The 20,125-nt window shown below is 42.0% G+C and overlaps 2 protein-coding genes across 3 annotated transcripts; one reads left to right on the forward strand and one right to left on the reverse strand.

The window, feature by feature from the left end:
* Positions 1 to 511: 511 nt before the first annotated feature.
* Positions 512 to 1,885, reverse strand: LOC306807525 (protein BTG1-like). The gene is made up of 2 exons (XM_079317179.1): positions 1,653 to 1,885; positions 512 to 1,528 (listed from the first exon to the last, which is right to left on the reverse strand). Exons 1-2 carry the CDS (start codon positions 1,768 to 1,770, stop codon positions 1,176 to 1,178), a joined length of 471 nt encoding a protein of 156 aa, XP_079173305.1. The 5' UTR covers positions 1,771 to 1,885; the 3' UTR covers positions 512 to 1,175.
* A 2,935-nt stretch (positions 1,886 to 4,820) lies between these two features.
* Positions 4,821 to 15,646, forward strand: ATRIP (ATR interacting protein). Of its 2 annotated transcripts, none has more exons than XM_079317211.1 (13): positions 4,821 to 5,159; positions 6,299 to 6,384; positions 7,386 to 7,556; positions 8,197 to 8,312; positions 8,602 to 8,762; positions 9,718 to 9,816; positions 10,272 to 10,398; positions 11,136 to 11,861; positions 12,406 to 12,548; positions 13,074 to 13,165; positions 13,980 to 14,063; positions 14,343 to 14,589; positions 15,071 to 15,646. In XM_079317211.1, exons 1-13 carry the CDS (start codon positions 4,883 to 4,885, stop codon positions 15,130 to 15,132), a joined length of 2,391 nt encoding a protein of 796 aa, XP_079173337.1. In that variant the 5' UTR covers positions 4,821 to 4,882; the 3' UTR covers positions 15,133 to 15,646. The 2 variants fall into 2 exon arrangements, with proteins under 2 accessions (XP_079173337.1, XP_079173338.1); XM_079317212.1 differs by having other exon boundaries at positions 6,302 to 6,384.
* The last annotated feature ends 4,479 nt before the right edge of the window (positions 15,647 to 20,125 follow it).

Below are 20,125 nucleotides of genomic sequence, written 5' to 3' on the forward strand. Positions count from 1 at the left end.
ATTACATCAAATCTACTGTATTTGATACCTTCACTAAAACTTGTACCCACCTGGTATTAGAGACCCTGACAAAAATAAGAAACTCAAAGCTAGAAACAGAAGGATTTACCTTCCAGAAAAGCCAAGGTAGTTAACACTATTGATGATCATTTTCACTCAAGCTTTCTACATGGTATAAAGTTGCAGTTTTAAACCCAAAGTCCATTTCCTTATAACCTCAAACCTTTTTTTTTTCCCAGTGGATCAAGTATTGGAATAGTACCTTTGCTTCCATTCAGTACCAAAAAACCCACCTAGCTCTACAGAGATTATTGAGCTGAAGACAGGCAGACAGCAAGCTTCGAAAAAAATGAGTGTTTTGTTGTGATGTGAAATAAAGATTGATATTCACTGATACACCTCTTTAACTACAAAGCTTTCTGCAATTATTACAAATTGAGAGAATAAGCTTTGGGAGCAATGCTAAAAGCCTGGGGGGGGAACAAAACCAAAAACCAAAACAAGTCAGAAACATTTTAAGCAAGTATTTATTTTTCTACTCCCATGACTAGAAATAACAAGACAACTAATTCCCCACTTCTTTTTGCTAAAATATTGGGGTGTGGTAGAACCCAATCCTCAAAAACAAACAAACAAAAAAAAAAAAAGCATGCTTTGAAAAAGGAAAAATAAAGTGTTTTTTCTGTGATTTGTGCCTCACAGTCAAACTTGAATGACCCTGAGAGAAATCTGTGCAGACAAATCACTGGAAAGATTTATGTTCAGTTTTTCAGATCTGTTTCCTACCCCCTCCCCCCTTTGTGTTATTGCTCTGCAAACTGCAGATTTTTTTTTTTTTTTTTTTTAGCAAGTACTAATTTTGACTAAAACCCATCATAAAGAGTGCTACAATATTGCTTTTTATTACAAATAGGCAAGTTTTTTTCGAAAATATAAATGTGTAAAACAATCCACCGGCTGTACAGTGCATTTACAGGACACAACCCAGAAAGGAACATGCAGTGTAAAGAACTGCTTTATACATTTAGCCCTTGGCCACAAAGAACTTGGCAGTACCACCACGACTTTAATGACTAAAGGGTGAAGAAAATAACTAAAAAACAAAAGAGCTCAGTTACATCTAACTTCGCCATGAGGTTGGGATACATACAACATCGTACAGGGAAGAGTTGTTTTTAACTGGAAACCGTCATCATGTTGTAACTCTTGGAAGGGCTGGATCTGCCAATTCTCCACTCCTCCTTGCAGCTGGTCCTGCTCTCCAGCTGTTTGGCCGCCTTTCCCCCAGGCTGGGGGCTTTCGTACAGCACACAGATAGACCCATCCTCACCTATGCGATAGGACACTTCGAAGGGGTCGACCCACAGCGTTAATTCGCTGGGTAAGAGCTGGAAGAGCCTCTCGTGGCTCAGTCCGATCATCCCCGCAGCCTTTCCTATCAAGGGGTCCATCTTATGGTTGATCCTGATGCAGCGGTAGCCGGAGCCCTTGGAGGGCACCAGGGGGAACCAGTGGTGCTTGTAGTGCTCTGCGGAAGGGAACAAAGAGAAGCTTCTGCGTCGGGGTGCGCTCCGCCGGACCCCGCGGGATGCGGGAGGGATGGAGGGGATGGAGGGGAGGGATGGAGGGAAGGGATGCCCCCCGGCACTCACCGCGCATCGCCTCCTGCAGGCACTCGCGGAAGCACCGCAGCTGCTCCTCGCCGACCCCGCCGGCGGCCCGCAGGAGGCGGGTCACGAAGGCGGCCGCCGTGGAGATCTCGGTCCTCATGTCCGCCCCGGCCCCGCTGCCAGCGCCGCCCGGCCCGGCCCGGCCCCCGCGGCGGCCGCACGGCACGGGCGGGACGGGGCGGGTTTGTTGTGCTGGCGGAGGGGCGGGTCCGCACGAACGGCCCGCCCCGCCGGGCAGCGCTCCGGGCCCCCGGGCGGCCGCGGCCCCGCCGCCCCGGCGCTCATTGACCCAACGGAAATAACGGGTGAAACGCGCGGCCGCGCTCCCCGCCGGGCTCTGCCCCCGCCTCAAGCCCAGCCCAGCCCGGCTCCGCTCATCCCACCGCCAGCGGCATTCCAGGCGGACATCGCCGCTATCCTCCTCGTTCCCTTTTTCCTCTCCTTTCTCAGGACCAGCACACACTAAAAGCCCCTCTCCATCTCAGACATACAGCTCCGAGGTAGTCCGGGATTTCCTTTCCCTCTACCGGCAAATGACGAAACCCTTGACGTGTGCCCAACACCCAGATAATTCATCTCCTAACCAACTCTCAGGTCTGGATCAAGATGCTATTTTGTTAGAACAAATTTTCACTGAAGTTCGTTTTGTATTTCAGTACCTCACACTTTAGGAATCAAGCTAAAAAAAAAATAATTTCTGCTGATAGCTGGACTGATTCAGTCATCCCCTTCAGTTTTGATTTACTTAGTGTTTTGAGAATCAGAACACAAAACACATTCATGCCCAACTTCATTGAAATAAGGGACAAAGAAACAACACTTACATTGGAGTTATGGAATTCTTGCTAGCTTTTAGAATAAACATACCATTAGCAGCACTAAGAACTGTCCAAATCCACACAGAAGTTATTAAAGTTAATGCTTAATTATGTTAAAGAGCTTCCCCTTCCACAATGTGTGCACCCAAATGAATAAATGCAGAAATTCCCAGTTATCCCAGTGATTTTACTCTTAAGTCAGTAAGACAAGATACTGACACAGCCAAGAGAGACATTAAGGGCCCTGGTTTTAACTTGCATGTGAGAAACTAAAGCAATGGTAAGAGTAGAAAGCAAATGAAAGATAGCTAAAAGTATTGCAAGAGCCAAATGGTAATGCTAAAACTGCTCACTTGGACTGAGGGCTGACACCTGGATCTATTAGTCCTAAGTGGAATATTCAAATGAAACAAGAAATTCTGGCTATAACAATCTGAAGATATCACAGTTGTCAGGTAGGGCTTAAAGTCATGCTTTGGTTTCTTGTATTCTCCTCAGGGAGTTTCAGATTTAAGACTCAATGTAAGCAAGACACAGAAAGATGAGAAATAGATATGTAACTGTTTGACTTTCATCCCCCTGCCCAAAAGGCAGCTGTATTTAAAGCTAATTCTACATCTCAGACTTACTTTGTTGATATTCTGATCCTCTTCAAGTCATTTTCTCTTTAGCAGGAACACCTGGAATAGAGGAAAACAGAGTCAGTATCTTGGTTTATCTTGTTTAAAATAAAGTATGTACAGGTGTTCCACCATTCTATTTTTCCTCAACTTCAGCTAGAAGAGGAGAAAGTAAAACTGAATGTATATCAGTCAGTGAAATTTAAAGGCAGCAATAATAAAAAATAGTAATACTAGCACAATACTATTAATTTATTAGGCAACCCCCCCCCCCCAAAGACACAAACAAACAAAAAATAAAACCAACAAAAACCAAAAATCCAGAATTAAGAACAAGTAATGTCTGGATCAAGATCCCTTTAAATTACCCAAATTAAGCTCTCAATAGATGTGTCTACAAACATAAGCAGTGGAAATTGGGCACTAAAAATTGCCAGGAGAGGTTTTAAACTAAACAAGCAATTTCGGTTTTACTCCATCTCCTCAAAGCATCTCTCTCTAAATACGAAGAAATAAAACCATTGTTAAAAACAAGAAGGAAATTTTCTTTATGGCTGGACTACAAAGACAAATATTATGTTACCTTTTCCACTAGAGGGAGAAAAGCAATAATTCCAAGCACAAATAATGGTACATTTAGCATTTCGAGCATCAAACATCCACAACTTCCCCAGTTTGGTACATAACTGATAAAACAAACTTCTCGGAGAAACAAACCCAAAACCTTCAAGCAGCACCTCAAAACTGAAGTGATACAAGTGCAGCTTTCCTTTGAGGCTGCCCCTTTTGTGTGCACCTGAGCTGTTCCCAGCTGCTGCTTCCATTGGGATCACCTGCTGTCACCTGAGCACAGCAGGGAACAGTGACCCCATGGCTTTTTTGGGGTCTCTCTAGCTAGTCACAGGCAGCTCATGCAGTGTGTGGATAAAGAAAGTGACCCCCTACTGATAATCTGATTTTCCTGCATGTAATAGCCAAATGAACAAGAGAAATCAGAATTCTCTGACAGGATTGGAAATATGTCACACGAACACGGTGGTTTTCACTTAAAAGACCATCAAGGGATTTGTAAATTGATTGATAGACATAAAAATAATTAGTAACCCTGTTTTAAAAATGTGCTGCCAGACTATGGGCTAGTGTCCTCTTAAAAGGTTTATAAACATAGCTGTGATCTCACACCCACCTGAGTTATACAGAACTGGAAACTTTTTTTTCAGTCCGCTATTAAAAACAGGGAAAATATGATTACAAAAGCAAATTAATGCCAGTAATTTAGCAGTAGGGGTTTAGCATCAGGACTTTTTTGCAAATGCTGCACTTCCCTGACCCTTTTAGAGGTCCCAGTTTATCAAGGGCCTGTGGCCAGCAGTGCCACGGCCGCACAGGAAGGATCACAGCCGCCCTCCAGCTGCGGTGTGACGCCATCGTGCCCGGGAAGAAGCCAGGTGTGACATCAGCGGGACAACCCTCACAGTGACGTCACCGCTCGAAATCTGACGTCATCGCTCGAAACCTGACGTCTCCCCCTTTCTCTCACACCGCTGAGGGGACGAGGCTTCCCGCCTCCCTCCCACCCAATCAGCGAGGCGCTTGCGTGCCGCCTGTGCGCGGCCAATGGCGAGGGCGCTTACAGCCGGCCCTGAAGCCGCCCTCACTCCATTGGCTGTACGGGGAGCGCTGCCCGGCGCTGATTGGCGGGCGGGCGGCGGGCGCGGGGGGACGCGGCCGGGGCGGCCCCGCGGCGTGTGGGCCCCGCGGGTCCCGGTGCGGCATGGCGGCGCTGCCCGTGCCGCGCAAGCGGAGCGGCCCCGCGCTCTGCGGGGGCAGCGCGGCTGCGGCCGCCCCGCCCGCGCTGCGGAGCGGCCTTCCCCCGCACAAGCGCCCCAAGAGCGCCGTGACCGGGATCGTGGACTCCTTCGGGGATAGTGATGAGTTCACGGCGGACGACTTGGAGCAGATCGACATCCTGGCCTCGCAGGCGCTGTCGCAGGATCCGCCCGCGGGACACGCGTGGGGAGCTCCGGAGCTGCCCCGGCCCGGGCGGCAAGGTCGGTGTCCCGGCGGCTGTCCCTCACTGCCCCGCTGCTGCGAAAGCGTTTGGTGTCCCTTTAGGAATTACAGAATGGCCTGGATTGCGAGGGACCTTAAATCCAGCCCATTGATTGCCACCCTCTGCCATGGGCAGGGACACCTTCACTATCCCAGATTTCTTCAAGCTCCACCCAGCCTGGCTTTGGATACTGCCAGGGATCCAGGGGCAGCCACAGCTTCTCTGGGCACTCTGTGTCAGGGCCTCACCTCCCTCACAGGGAAGAATTCCTTCCTGGTATCTAACCTAAATCTCCGTCAGCCTGAAGCCGCTCCCTCTTGTCCTGTCACTACAGGCTCTTGTAAATAGACTTGCTCCATCTTTCTCATAAGTTCCCTTCAGGGAATCGCTGCTGCCTGTTCCCCTGGCCACCATCACCCCACGAGTCCTGGTGTCAGAGGGATGGTTGGGATTCAGAGGAATAACAAGAGAAACATTCCCAGTATTGCATTGCGTTGATCTCCACCAGGAGCCCGTGCCTGGTGTGTGTTTGGGGTAATGCCAGCCTGGGACAAGGGTGCTGCATGTTAAACCTGCCAAATTAAAAAAAAACCTAGAGTGTTAACTTTCAACGTGCTTTAGGTATCGTATTCTGGTAGCATGTTGGCTTTCAGATGTTTTTTCCCCTCTTAATTTCTACTAATAAATGCATAGCATGCCTTGTATTAACAGCTGACTTCCAGGTTTACTTTGAAGGAAGCAAAAGCAACCCTGATATCAGTCATTTCACCAGGTGAACAAGTTTTCAGTGAACCCTTGTTTGTGCATTAACTAAAGTTATCTCAGAAGAAATGCTTGCTTTTGCTGTGGGTCATCTAGCTGGTTTAAGATATGAGATGATCTTTAAGGCTCCTTTCAACCCAAACCATTCTGTGATTAGAAATTTGAAGGGGCAGGGGTCCTTCTGTTGTAAGAATTGATGCACAAGCACTAGCAAAGTTCCTGAGGTGGTTGGATGAGGCAGTTTACCTGTTTGTAATGACAGTAAAATACTAAGATATTAAGATGTGTGCGATGACAAATAACAAAACCTTGGTGTTGAGTCACCAGTGATGTGCAATCATCATCTGTGCTTCAGATTTTGGCTTTTCCCTTCAGCAGGAAGCAGAACAGAAGATGGTCTGATGAGAGATGCATTCCAGTTTGAAGTGCTGCAGGCACAGCATGAAGAAGTCAAACAGAAGGTTGGAAATATCCTTCTCTCTCCTCTAAATATCACATTTTTGATAGGAATAACTGAAAGGTAGGATAAATCCAGTCCCAAGCATTTAATTCTAATCAAGGGGATCAATAATCTTTGTAATCCAGGGCTATGTTAAAATCATTATACTAGAAACAGCTCTGGTAATACTAAAGACTGAGAGCAATATTTTATTTCTTGGTCATTTCAGATTAGCAAATGCTAATTTTTCAGTTTTATTTATTCCCTATCAAACAGTTTCTCTGCCCTGTCAACCAGATATGTTTTGTTCAACTTTAAATATTTGAGAAAGTGACCTGACATTTAAGTGACTTTGTTACTCTGCCTTCTGGTGATCATTTATGGAAAGATACTCTGTTTCCCTTTCTGCCTTCTCTGTATCTTTCCCAGCTCTATTATATCTTTAGCAGGGAATCTCCATATTAAATACCATATTAAATCAGAATTTTACAGTTGTAGAGAAGTGTCTTTCTGATCTTCTCTTCTTGCTCTTCTGAGTAACTTCATTATCCTTCCAAAGTCTTGTCTCTGAGTGGTGGTGGCTGCTCAGAAAGTATTAGAGATTCAATGTCATGAAGATAATGTCTGGGGGTGGTGCTTTCTCTTAGAGTGCTTGTTGGTTGTCCTGATAGATGGAATAGTATAATTAAATTACCACTGTTATCATCCAAACAATGAGTAAATTATTGATGTGTGTGACTAGAACAATTAAAAAAAAAAACCAAAAACAAACCCCAAAACATTGCAGAGAAGGGGAAAGAGATGGATGGTCTTGTCATTTTTAATTATGCTAACGAAAACAGTAGCTGAGCCTGATTTAATCAGAGGAAGATTAGAGGCAACATATGTAGAATTTCTGAGCTGGGTTACCAGGAGCATTTTTTTCCCTTGAAATTACAAATACATCTAATTTTCAACCATATACTGATGCAAATACATATTTTTGGCTATATCTATCCTTTAATGGAATTCTTCTGTTTGCAGCTGAAAGAAATGCAGGATGAAATTCTCACCAAAAATGGAGAAATTAAAATTCTGCGTGACTCAATGCAGCAGATGGAGTGTGCTATGGAGGAACAGAAAAAGTCATACCTGCTACTGGAACAGCAGAAAATTCAGATTTTAAGTGAGAAAGAAAAAGAGTTCTCCAAAAAGGTTTGTAAATGTGTCAGTTACCTGCAGATCACATGCAGAAACTGATTTATGATTTAATGATGTCACAGACCACTTAATCAAAGGAGGAACATTTATGTGAAATTTGTGTGAGATTTCCACAATGCTTGCTTTTATATTCTTACCTAGAAGAAAACATTTTTAAGAACTTGAGTGTTTTCTCTGCCAAAATAAAGGAGTGAAATTCAGGTGGTAGAGGTTTTCATTGATTTATTGCTTTTTTGAAGCCATCCCAAGAACATTGCTATTGAAATGTATTTTAGAGTGGGAGAATGTGCCAGAACATGCTTTGTGGCTCTGATCAGATTGCAATTCCTGTTGCAGTCATTTCTGCAAGCCCTGAAGAGGACAGTGGCTGTTTTTGTCCAGCTGGCTGTGCAGTTGCAGCCTCACTGGAGCCATGCTCTGCATGGCACTTGCTCTATCTTAGCCATTCACAAAAGCTTCTTGCCTGAACTCCTGGCACTTGGTTCTCAGATAGTGTTAATTGCACTAAGCTTCCTAAAAATTGAGATCTTGGAGTTCCCAATAAGTAGATGGAGCTCTCAAGGTAACTCAGTTGCTCTGCAGTTGCACCACTTCTAAATGGTAACAGTAAAACTGTCCTGAACTCCTCTTTCAGTTGCAGTCCTTGCACTCTGAGCTGCACTTCAAGGATGCAGAAATGAATGAATTAAGAACACGACTTCAGAACTGTGAAAGAAATAAACACCTTTCTCAGGCAGTTCCAACAACAAGGTAGGAGGGTTGGAAAAGGAATCTCTGTTCATTTTTGCTGTACATGTGTTTGAACTATTGAAGAGGTTTTCTTTTTTCATGTTACTCTTATCTCTGTCATCTTTAAAAAAATACAGCAGTAAAGTCTGATGAGATTTATGGAATTTGCTAAAAATAGGGCCTTCCTTGTACCTGTGACAGAAGCTCAGAGTTTATAGTGAAGTACCTTTAAAACATCAGTGCAAAGAAAACAGATTGTTGTTTAATACAATAATTACAAAATAAATACTGATTTATCTTTTTATCTTAGCCCTAAAAAGAATCTTGTGGTACAAGTGAAATCAGAAGGATGTTCTCCACAGCCAGGAAGAAGATCTTTTCCTACAAAGGAATCCTTCAATGCTGAAATGTCCACAAGGCCATCAAGTTCTTCAGGAAATTTGATGGCCCTGACTGTTTCAATCAAAGAAGGTAAACCCATGTACAGCTTGCAGCATTTTTAGCTGCATGTGAACATTCTACATTAGAGAAGCATTTTGTGACTGAACAGTCACAAAAAATGGTCAGCTCACAGTTATTTATTTTGGTTTTGCTTAATTTTTTTTCCACTTTATACCAACTGGAGTTAAAAAGCCATGACTGAAATTTGCATGAAGATAATTTTAATTCCTACTTTAGTACCGGATGCCAAGGTGTCAATGATGAAGTGGCCAGCAGCTGCAATAAAAAACTTTATTGTGTGATGAACTAAAACATCCAAATTGTTCATCTGACTTTTCTCACTGCATAAAGAATAGGAAATAATTTGCCTATTTCTTGGCCTGCTAGTCAGCTAATGCATGTTTTGTAGGGATTGGATTTTAGAGGGTACATATTTAGACATATTGAAAGAAGCAACTGAAACAATGTACTCATTTCCTCTTTTATATGTAGTAATTCTCACAAATTTGTATACTGAAATTCACTGAATAGAGTTTAGGAAGTTAAAATCTCTATATAATTGAAGTTTGCTATAATATGAAACAAAATTAGTGCTTTTTTTTATAGCAATGGGAAATATAAATGGAAGAAATGTGGATATCACCAACTAATCCTTACTTGAAGAGTCATGAAAAGTCTGAAGTGTTGCTGTCAATTACACTGTTATTTTAAAAATATGAGCAGTGGGATGTCCAGCAAATACAAAAATGCAGTAGCCTGAAAGCATTGGTATTGCTATTGTTTGTTATGGTAACAACACTCAGTATGTCTGTTTGTTTGAAAAAAGCACTTTTGTTTACTCTTTTTTCTGAACTCTGCAAGGCTTTTGGCCTTAGTTTGCTTGGTAATTGTGACATACAGAGATAATTAAAAGACTTTCTTACACTGTGGCTGTGTGCACAGGATGGGTGCAGATCTGTGTTCTCCCAGTCCCTGTTTGTTTCAGATAGGAAGATAACTCATCCTGAAGTCTCATCCCTGAAGCAGCACAAAGCAACAGGAAAAAACAGTTCCTATAACTCTGTTCCCAAACGAAATACACAAGGTAATATTATTCTGGTAATGCAGAAATAAAACCAGGGAAAATGTACCTTTAAAAATAACACAACAACACTCTAAAGCATTTTAAAACAGCCAGCTCCAAAAATTCTTTAGGGTAACTATCTTAGTCAGAGTTGGCAGTGGAATTGCATCATATAATTTCAATGTCTGGAGTAGAAAATGGAGGGCAAGTCACCAGAACAGCTGGGATATGTGATCACATGGCTCAAGCTATTTTGCTAATATGGGATCATAATTAAAATACCTCTAAATATAACTTGGTTTGTATTTAAATATCTTAAATTTATTTTTCTGAAAATCATCCTCCTGTTAAGAAAGAAGATTCATAATCTTCCATTCTGAGGTTGTGAGCCCTCTAAATAAGGTTAATCTTCTGAAATACTGATTTTTTGTTGATGATGGCAAATCTCCTCCAAAGAAAATTCTGCATCCTTCCAGGTTCTATCTTGCTGAATGCACTGATGAAGCAGCCCATTGTCCCCGGGGCATTTCTAGGACTGTGCCACCTTCTTAGCAGCAACTCTGAGGCTCTACCTGGAGCTGTGTTGCCACCCAACTCTGATACGTGAGTCTTATTTTCTTGGTTAAACTGTATCTTCCATGCTCAGCAGAGTGGCATTCTCTGTACTAAGAAACACTTGGTCATGCAAGACAGCTGATTCCCTGTGGTAAATCATGCTCTGTTTAGGCCATTTAGTGCAAAATTTGGATCATTCTGTATCTGTGATTATCACAGATACTAAACACTGGAACATCACTAAAAAAATAAATTCGGTTAATTATCTGTTAGGAGAAGGCACAGAATTAGACCTGGGAGTTTAGCAGCTTGCATTGCAGTGGGGGAAGCACAGAAACATGATCATGACTTAAGGGGAGAAGAAAATGCTGAAGATGTGATTTAAAGTTGGTCTTGTATCCTCAAAATAAATCTGTGTTCAATTTGTAATGTACAATTTGAACATTTCCAATATATATTTCCTGATAAAGCATTTTAAATATGAAGATTGGATATGAATTATAATAGTTTTTCACTTTACAAAATTAGATTCTAGGCTCTGAAATACTTTTCCTTTACAGATAGGTTATTTTATTATTGATAAAATCTAGAAAACTTTGAAATTGCTCTTCCATGCAGGCATCAAAAGCTAGCATATTTTTCCCCCCCCCTTTTTTCCTGTTTTGGAAACAAGACATCTGTTAGTACTCTGGCCTTTCTATTACTCAATTCATAATATGGATAACTCAGATTTCAACTTTGTTCTCTGCCTTTTCTTGTGAAGCATTTCCCTTTTATTTGGACAGGAAGCCTTCACAACTCCCCAACAGCAGGACAACTCAAGAAGGAATTGCTCCTCTTGTATCCCTGCAAGAAGCTCAAAAACTGGCAATAACAGGACTGAACTTGATTGCTCTAGATGAAGGATTATCTGAGGGAAGCCCAGCTGGCCAGGGAAGGCTCCTGCCCCTCACACAGAGCAGGATCCAAGGTGCTGTCCATCTCCTGCCCTTGGTGGAACACCACATTGGGGCCTTCTGCCAAGCAGAGCAGCTCAGGGATACGCCAGGGAATGGAACCTGTGGGACACACCCAGCTGCTGCCTCCAGAGCCAGCACAAACACAGTGTCAAGCAAGGAGGACTTCAGGTCATCCCTTGAAGAAACTACTCTTGTATCACTGGGGATCCTTTATTATTTGGTATTCTACAGCTGGGATGTTGTCCACACATTGCTGTCTGCTGAAATGGACAAAAGTTCTGCTGCTGGAGATGAACAGGTTTCCAAGATGGACAAGAATGGGTTGTGTGACAATCAGTGTGACAGTAAAGAAGAGAGCAGAACACAAGGAGGGCTGCTTGCTCCACAGGATCCTCCCAATACTGATGGAGTTCAGAATTCTTTGTTTAAAAAGCTGCTTCAGATTTTAGCTTTTTCTGCTGCAAGGGGCTCCCAGACTGACAATATCCTGAGCCAAAGCCTGAAGGTTTTGGTGAAATTAGCTGAAAATTCAACTATGGACTTGTTAATAAAGTAAGTCAGTAACAGCTTTAAAATGATCTCAGAGTCTGCTGTTTAGCTGTTTTCATTCTCTGTTGAAGCTCATCTGGGCAGCTTCCAGTAGAAGTTGTGCTATGTATGAGAGAAATCACTTCTCAGATCATATGTGAGAAGCAGCTGAGGATCTTTCTACTGCCTTTTCTGTTAATGAGTGTAATAGTCATCCCTGAACAATAACAAGGTTTGCTGGTGATGTTCATACTAAGCAGATGGTCTTGCCTCATTGAAAGTGAAGAAGCTTTGTAACATTCATTTTGGGGTTTTTGTGATTTCTGGGAAGTGCATAAGGAAGGAAAGCACAAGGTCTCATTCTGGCAGGTAAAACTGCCAGTGTGAACTACAGAGTAGCCAAAGTAACAATGTTTTTTTAGCATACTTTGTATTTATGACAGGTAATTTGAGATTGGGTATGTTCTGAATAGCTAGAAAGGCACAAATTATGATGCTATCTACAAAAAATAGTGTATTTTCAACTTGTAATTTCATTTCCCTTTTCTAACTAAGTTTTGTTTTGAAGTTTCCAGCACTTAGTGAGCAGCCAGGTACTGCAGCGCTGTCTGCACCCTGAGACTCCTCTGCCTGCTGTGCTGCTGACTGTGAGACTCCTGTGTGCTCTTGCTCAGCACCACCTGTTGGTTGCTCAGCTCTGTTCTCATTCAGGTAAGAGACTCAAGGACACAGAGGACTGTTACCATGACTAAAAGTAATGCAAATAGGCCATGCTCCAAGGTGCTGAAACCCCAGAAGGCAAAAAGCCTGCTATGTTACCTGAAAACTTGTTTTCTACTTGTGATTTGGAGAGTATTGGTCTTGTGGTATCTGTCTACAAGCAGTGCTTTTGATAGCCATTTTCAAATCACTTTCTAGATTGTGTATTTAAGGTTGATGAGGAAAAATGGGCTTTTGAGGAGTTCTGAAGATAAATTTACCTGCACTCATGGCACTGTTTAGAGATTCCAGTACTCTGCATAACAAATGATCTCTGTTCAGTTCCTTATGAATGAACAAAGGCAGGATTACCACAAAGGCAAATATAAAATTTAGGGATACCAATTTCCTCAGCACTGCTGAAGATGTGGGAAGTAAAACAAGAACTGAGTTTGTACCATGAGTCCTAGAATAGAATTAATTTTTTTCATGAACAAGTGGCTGGTTAGAAAAAGAACAAAGTTCTCTCTGTTCCAGACACCTGCCTTCTGCTTGCACTCTACATGTACATAACATCCAGACCAGATAAATCAGCATCTGAAATGCTTTGGCTTCAGCTGGAGCAAGAGGTAACCACGGCTGAGTGTCTATGTGCTCTTTCCTTTTCCTTCCAGCTGGGGGAGTGGGAGGAGCAGGACAGTGCATAGATTGTCTGGAAACAAGTTCTTTCTCTAGCTGGTATACAAAACTGCAAGTATGGGCTTGCAGTAAAGGATTACAATGAATTTTGAAATGACCTGCTTCAAAATGAATCAGTAACTATCCTTGAAGAGAGCATTGGTCATAACAGTCTTTTAAATCACTGAAAAAAACAAGGAAGATCCTAGGATGGTTGCAGATGTTCAGCACTAAGCTTTATTTTGCTTTAGAGCAATAGAAGAGTAAAAAGAAGCAAGATTTGTGCTTCATTTGGATTGTGTTTATTACATTTAAAAGGCATTCTGTAGTGATTTAGGATTTATATTCCTTGTATTCAATGAAAATGCTAACTTGCTGTTTAAGTCATGGTTATGTATAGAAAGAATAGCTTTTAAACCTAACTTGTGTTGTTTGTACAGACAGAAGTGACTTAAGGTCTACTTTCCTCATTCTGAAAAATTTAGAACCCTTCCCATTACCCCCACCTGCACTGTTACATTAAGTGTAAACACATTATTTGTATGCAGTGAATTAAAGGCCACTGACCTTGTCAGCCTCGTTCATCAGAAAGTTGAGAAGGTTTCTATGCAAGGCAAATTCTGTGTTACAGGGGGAAAAAAAAATAACATGTACAACTTTGAGGGTAAAAGACTCCAGCTGTTAAGAGAAAAAATACCCCAAGAGTATTTGAAACTGAATTATCATAACTTAGCCCTCACTCTAACACAGGCTGTGTTTTAACAGACAGTCAGGCTCCTGACACGCTGCATGTGGTGCTCCAGACCAGCAGTTTTATTTCCTGGCACAGACTGTCAGTGCAACCTCGAGGTATGTTCACCACACTCCCCCAGTTTAACCTGCTGAGAAATTCCTAGTACTCAATGCTGAAATTGCTTTTTGCTTCTTTTATTTTTTTGCTGTAGAGAAACAGAAGTGTCCTGTACTTTAGAGGATACCACCTTCTATAGGAAGCATGCTTTGGCTTGCTAGAAACTATCCTGAAATTTGAAAGTTTGAAGAGATTAAGCAGTAAAGTTCATATTGAAATAAATTTTCTGCTCCTGTATTTTTGCTTTGTGCATTGAGGCACTATTTTTCCTCTTGCAGGTGGTTAAGGCATTAATTGTGATGTTGCACAGACAGTGGATGAAGATTAGATGTGAGACCAGCTTGTGTGCACATAAGGAACAAGTTATTCAGTTTTTACGGGATGTTGTTTTACTCTTGCACAGCCTGTCTCAGAAAGATAAACTCTTCCATGAACACTGTTTGGAAGTTCTCCATCAATATGACCAAGCCATGCCAGGTGTAAGAGCCATTCTCAAAAAGACTGAAAAACTGAGTGCCTCTGAAGGTAAAAAAAATCAGTCAAATGCTGGCTTTTTTCCATGTTGCAGAAACAAAAATTTCACTTTTATCACTTTTCTCTTTTAACAAGTACCAGAGCAAGTTGTTGCTCAGACCTCTGGAAGCAGTTTAGATTAGATATTAGGAAGAAATTCTTCCCTATGAGGGTGGTGAGGCCCTGGCACAGGGTGCCCAGAGAAGCTGTGGCTGCCCCTGGATCCCTGGAAGTGTCCAAGCCCAGGCTGGATGAGGGCTTGGAACAACCTGGGATAGTGGAAGGTGTCCCTAAAAAAGGCATTAAAGAAAAGAGGGGGAGAAATTTGTGTGACAAAACACAAACCTAGAGAACTGTTTGCAACCTTCAAAAATTGTATTTGCTGTAGTCCTCTACCATCAATGTGTTCTAAAGTGCAGATACCAGCTGTAATTATACTGTATGAAGCTGGGGAAAAAAAAAAATCATTCTCTGAAAATATTTTTTGTTGCAGAGCTGATTTTGGATGAATTGTATCCTCCTGAGCCAGAAGACCAAGGAACAGACTCCAGCTAGCCAACAGCAAAGATACCTGTCCTTTCTCAACTGAATCATCATTGCCAATGTAAATGTGAACTTTGAATCATCCTTTTCAGTGATAATCTTGAGTTGCACTTACAGCACAACTAAGGTTTCTTTGTTGTAATTATTTCAGTGCTATCTAAATGTAGCTAAAAGCAATTTTGATGAGTGTGATAGTGCAAACCCACTCAATGGCTTATGAATGGTTCTGGTTATGGATTTCATCCTGTATGAAACTGCTGTGAATGGAATGGGAATTTCTCTCTATTCTTCATTTTCCTGACTGCAGCTGAATTTATGATGCTGAACGTGCTGAGGTGTTTGGCATCACTGCATTCATATGAAAGCTTTCTGAACACACTTGTTTCTTTTGTACTGTACTACTTCCTTGTCTTCCAGAATTTTCATACTGTTGATATTAGTAAACAGTTTATGGTGATTTTAAAAACCCTTCTAAAAGTAACTTAAGAGGTGGCAGTTCACTAAAGGGCTTTGAATTTCTTGCTGATGATTGGTCATGAATCTGCTGAAAATGTCATTACTGAGATGCCAAAACAAAAAAACTACTAGAACTTACATCTTATAATTCCCCTTAAAAGAGTAAGATGGTACAGTTGAGGAGTGCATCCTAGGCAGTAGAAGGATATTTAAATGTATGCAGAATGACTGGAATCTTGGTCATAGTGAAGATGAAGGAGCATCTCATTCCTAGGATTCAGCACCAAAGAGCTGCTGCCTCACCCTTTGAAGTGTGCACTGTCACACTGGGCTGCAGGTCATCAACTGAGCCTTAGACTCTAAAAAGTGAAGTGTGTTATTAAAGTGAGCTCACAGGTGTGTGCTTTTAGATGGGAGAGCTCTTTTCCATTCTCAACAGGGACTTGGTAAAGAACGAGCCTGGATCCAGGAACCAGGAGGACAAGAGACTGCACGAGAGTGAGAAGGAAGCCTTTGAAAAATTGGGAGACATTCTGTCCTCTGGGCATGCCCAAAAAGGCTGGGACCTGCCCTGCAGCAGAGCCCACTCCAGTGTGCTCAGCAAGCTCCTGGCTTGGCTCTTGCTTTGGAAGAGAACTTTCCTAGAAATGCCTATGCAGGAAGAACTGGGATAATAATCCAGCATCTCCCAAGGGCCAAAGCTCCTTCCTCCCCCCAGCCTGGGCTCAGCCTCCTCCTCTCTGAGCAGCAGCTGCACCAGGCAGGGCCAGGTCATTTCAGTGAAACACAAGCTGCCAACTGCTCTTCTCAGTAACAGGTTTCAAGTCCCTTGTAGTATCTGGAAAACTGCCATGTTCCTGTTGAAATGCACCAAGGAAGGATGCACAGGCACAAAGCAGCAAAGCCTTCTAAGTCTGTGTGTGCTTGCATGGTCACAACCCTGGACTGTCACCAGGTCCCAGACAAGACAAGCTGCAGATGTTGATGTGACAAAAAACATGTGACTTGTCCATGTAAAATAAATAAATATGCAAATAAACAAAGCAACCCTAAAAAAACAAAAACAAAAGCAACCACCAAACAACATTTCCTGGTCTTTAGGATTAGACAGAAGAGCTGGAAAGTGCATGTAAAATCTCTTTCCTTCCTCAAAACTAAAATAAACATTAAGATAATTCCTTAGGAGCAGCCCAGTGAGCAGGAGCTGTGGTAAAGCAGTATCTGGCTGTGAGCCTGCTGTGAGGGGCAAGCTTAGAGCTGTCCTAGCAAAGATATGAGTCACAGTACCTCAGATATCCCAAAAAGCAGTGATCTGCTATCACTTTTCAACTGTTCTCACCATTTAATTTCTCTAAACAATTTGAGTTTAGAGAGAGAAAAGAGACATTTAACCCATTTGAGTGAACAGGCCAAACTGTTAAGAGTTGTTTTAAAAAAACAAAACTCCTGGCTTCATCTAAAGGGTGTGAGCATGGCAACTTGGAAAAAGGGAGAAGCAGATTATTGCTAAACTTTATATAAACAGAAGAGTTATCTGGAAAAAACTGGTAGGAAAACTAACTGTTCCCTCCTGGCTCTTCATCCCTCCCCATCCACCCCCTCTAATAGACAACACCCAAACATGTACATTTACATTCTCATTGAGTTTTCTCCCAACTCTGGACTTTAGTACAGCCCAGGCTCCACACAGATCCAAACCCCTACAGTTTGGCTGGCAGGAATCACAATAACATCATGTTATTGTGAAATTAAACCACAACTTTTAGAATTGAAGGCACTGTCTGCTCATATTCCTAAGGAAAAATGAGGGTGTACTCCTAAAGAGAAAAGGCAGAAAGAAATATACTTACAGAACCACCATAATTATTTAAGACATTTACAGTGACCAACCTTGTCAGGATCATTTTAAAATTGTGTTGACCTTCAGCAGTTCTTCCCTTTTTACTTTCTCCTGGAACTTTTCTCAGGATTAAAAAGATCCAATCATGTAGGAATCCCTGAAGAATTCCCACCATAGCAGCTTTACCACACCCAGTTTGCATTTCCCCACCATGCTACAGATAAGATATACCTCCATATTAATTGAGAAAAGCAATTTACTCTGGCATCAAGCACAGGCACAAGATTGAACAATGAAGTACTGAACAAAGGAAAGCCACTAGGCGTGTTCTACACGATTCTGACATTCCTCAGCAGCAGCCACCCATCTGCTTCCTTGCCTGTGGGGATGGCAACCAGGGTTTCCCCTTGGCTGAAAGCTGAGCTCACCAGAGCTGCTTTTTCCTGCTCAATGAAACCTTACTCAATTCTACACCTTGCAGAATCACTGACTTGGTGAGGTTGGGAGCTCATCCTGCCCCCAACTGAAACTCCCACAGAGAAGCTAAACAACTGCTTTGTGTCATGTCAGGCCTCAAAATCCTATATTTTTAAACTAAGCTGACAAAGGTGAAGATAGCAAATACTTAATACCTCATTCTGTAGCATACAACATCCCTGAACTGAGTTGGTTTTGTTCCTATTAATCCCACGAGTGAGCTACTGCTTAAAAGCCTGTGCCAAACAACTAGAACAAAGTCATCCTAATCACTGGATGTCTTTATTATAGTCTGCATTATTATTTAAGGCTATGGTGACCAAATGGTTACACAATTAGGGTCAAATGCCCCAAGGGACTCTGTTATCTCCTGTGAATGTAACAGCAAATGCAAACTTCCAGTGTAAATTGTTACAAAATGTACATTGTGGATTGTAATTGAGCAGACTGATAAGGTGATCTGTAATCTCTACAAAGATCTGCAAACCCACTATGGCTGAAGTTTATCAAAGTGCTTCCAAGAGCAAGGACCAACACCTTCACAGCCTGAAGTGTGATGGCCAGCACTGAGCATGGACTAATTTGAAAACTCAGTCCTAAAGCTTGTCAGTGCAATAACTGTTCAAAGGCTAACCTGCTTTTGGAAGTATCCAGAGGAAATAGCCACTTGATTTTTATATATGATCAGAACGTAATAACCAATGCCTGTAGTGTCCTAACAGAGACAACACAAACAGCAATGTTTTAATCTATGGAATAATCATGTTGTAGACTGGTGTTCTGAGAATGAACAATTTGTTTTGCTATTGAACCTTCTTTACAGCACAGCTGAGCTACAACCCCTGTCCAGCAGTCTGTAAATTACATACTACCTGATTCCAGGGGCAAGGTACTATCAGAGTGAACCACAAATCCCTTCTTGCAGGAGCAAGAAGTGTTAGAATGAAAAGGCTGAAGCAGCTGATTTGAAAGTTATTTTGACTGCAGTAAGGGAAATGGGATATCAGAGGTTGTTTTATAATGGGTAACTGGCCCTGAGAAGGGGCTGCTTTTGCAGAGGACACAACTCCATCAGTGCAGAAGCCTGAGCTCTTGAAAGTATAAAGTAACAATTTCTTCACCTTTCTCTCACCTTGAAGATGTTTAACCCAAACATGTTTTTTCCCTCCTATATGGCTCACTGAAAAGCTGTAAATCTGACCAGGTTCCTGTGTTTCAGGCTGCAAAAACAACTAGGTGAGATAACCAGAGTGAAAAAAAACAGGCCCAAACCACTAGCTAAAGCAAAATCTGGCAAGTTATTACATGTGCTGAGATATAATACTGAGTTTTCATTCTTGGAAAAAGTAAAACAGGCAAGAATTGCTTGTTTGGAAATAATTGCTGAAGTTTTTCCCTCCTGTGTGTCCAGCTATTCCCACACAACCCCGCCGTGAGTTTTAAATGCATGCTGAGTTTTGTTCTGGAAAAATTCACACTACCATAGACACCTGCTGATTAAACATGATGGAAACATAACCAGCAATATTCCTCACCCAACACTGGGCTCTCAACTTCTCACTTCTGCAGTTTGCTCTACTATTATGATCATTTAATGCAATAAAGGTTGAAGGTACCTTTGAAACCCTATGTGCTTCTTAAGGGAATCTGCAGGTTTTAATCAAAACCCAGGTTCTGCTCCTTAGCCCTGTATGCAGATAGGGGAAGGCAAAGAGCTTTCCACTGTCACTTCTCAAACTCAGCCATACTGCACAGGTGCACCTGCTAGAAGTCATGGGAAAAGAGAAACAGATGAACTAAAAAGCAGTGCCAACAAAATCATCACGAAGAACTGCAAATTCCTGGTGTCATTTCTAGCCCAAACATTAATTACATATTTTCTAGATTTAGGTTTTTAGGAGCATGCATTTTCTCTGCTGCCCCCAGTCAAATAAGAGAAAATGTGAAATTAAAGTGGAAGTGACTTATATTGCACCTCCAACACATCAGCTTGCAGCTGAGACTCCAACAAATTCAAGAAGCAACACTACAAAACTACCCAATTATTAGGAGGTTTTGATTGGGTGCTAGTGGTTTTAATTTCCTTGTTTCTCCCTTTTTCTTTTAAATGCTACATTAGAACATAGCTGGCAATTCAAGGTGACAATGCTGATAACATTAAACACCAATTCATTGCTGTGTGGTGTCATATAGAGTATTCCTGACCTGCTCAAAGAAAATATTTTTAAGTGA

Source organism: Erithacus rubecula (genome assembly GCF_903797595.1).
Source record: "Erithacus rubecula genome assembly, chromosome: 13".
In the NCBI taxonomy this organism is placed as follows: domain Eukaryota; kingdom Metazoa; phylum Chordata; class Aves; order Passeriformes; family Muscicapidae; genus Erithacus; species Erithacus rubecula.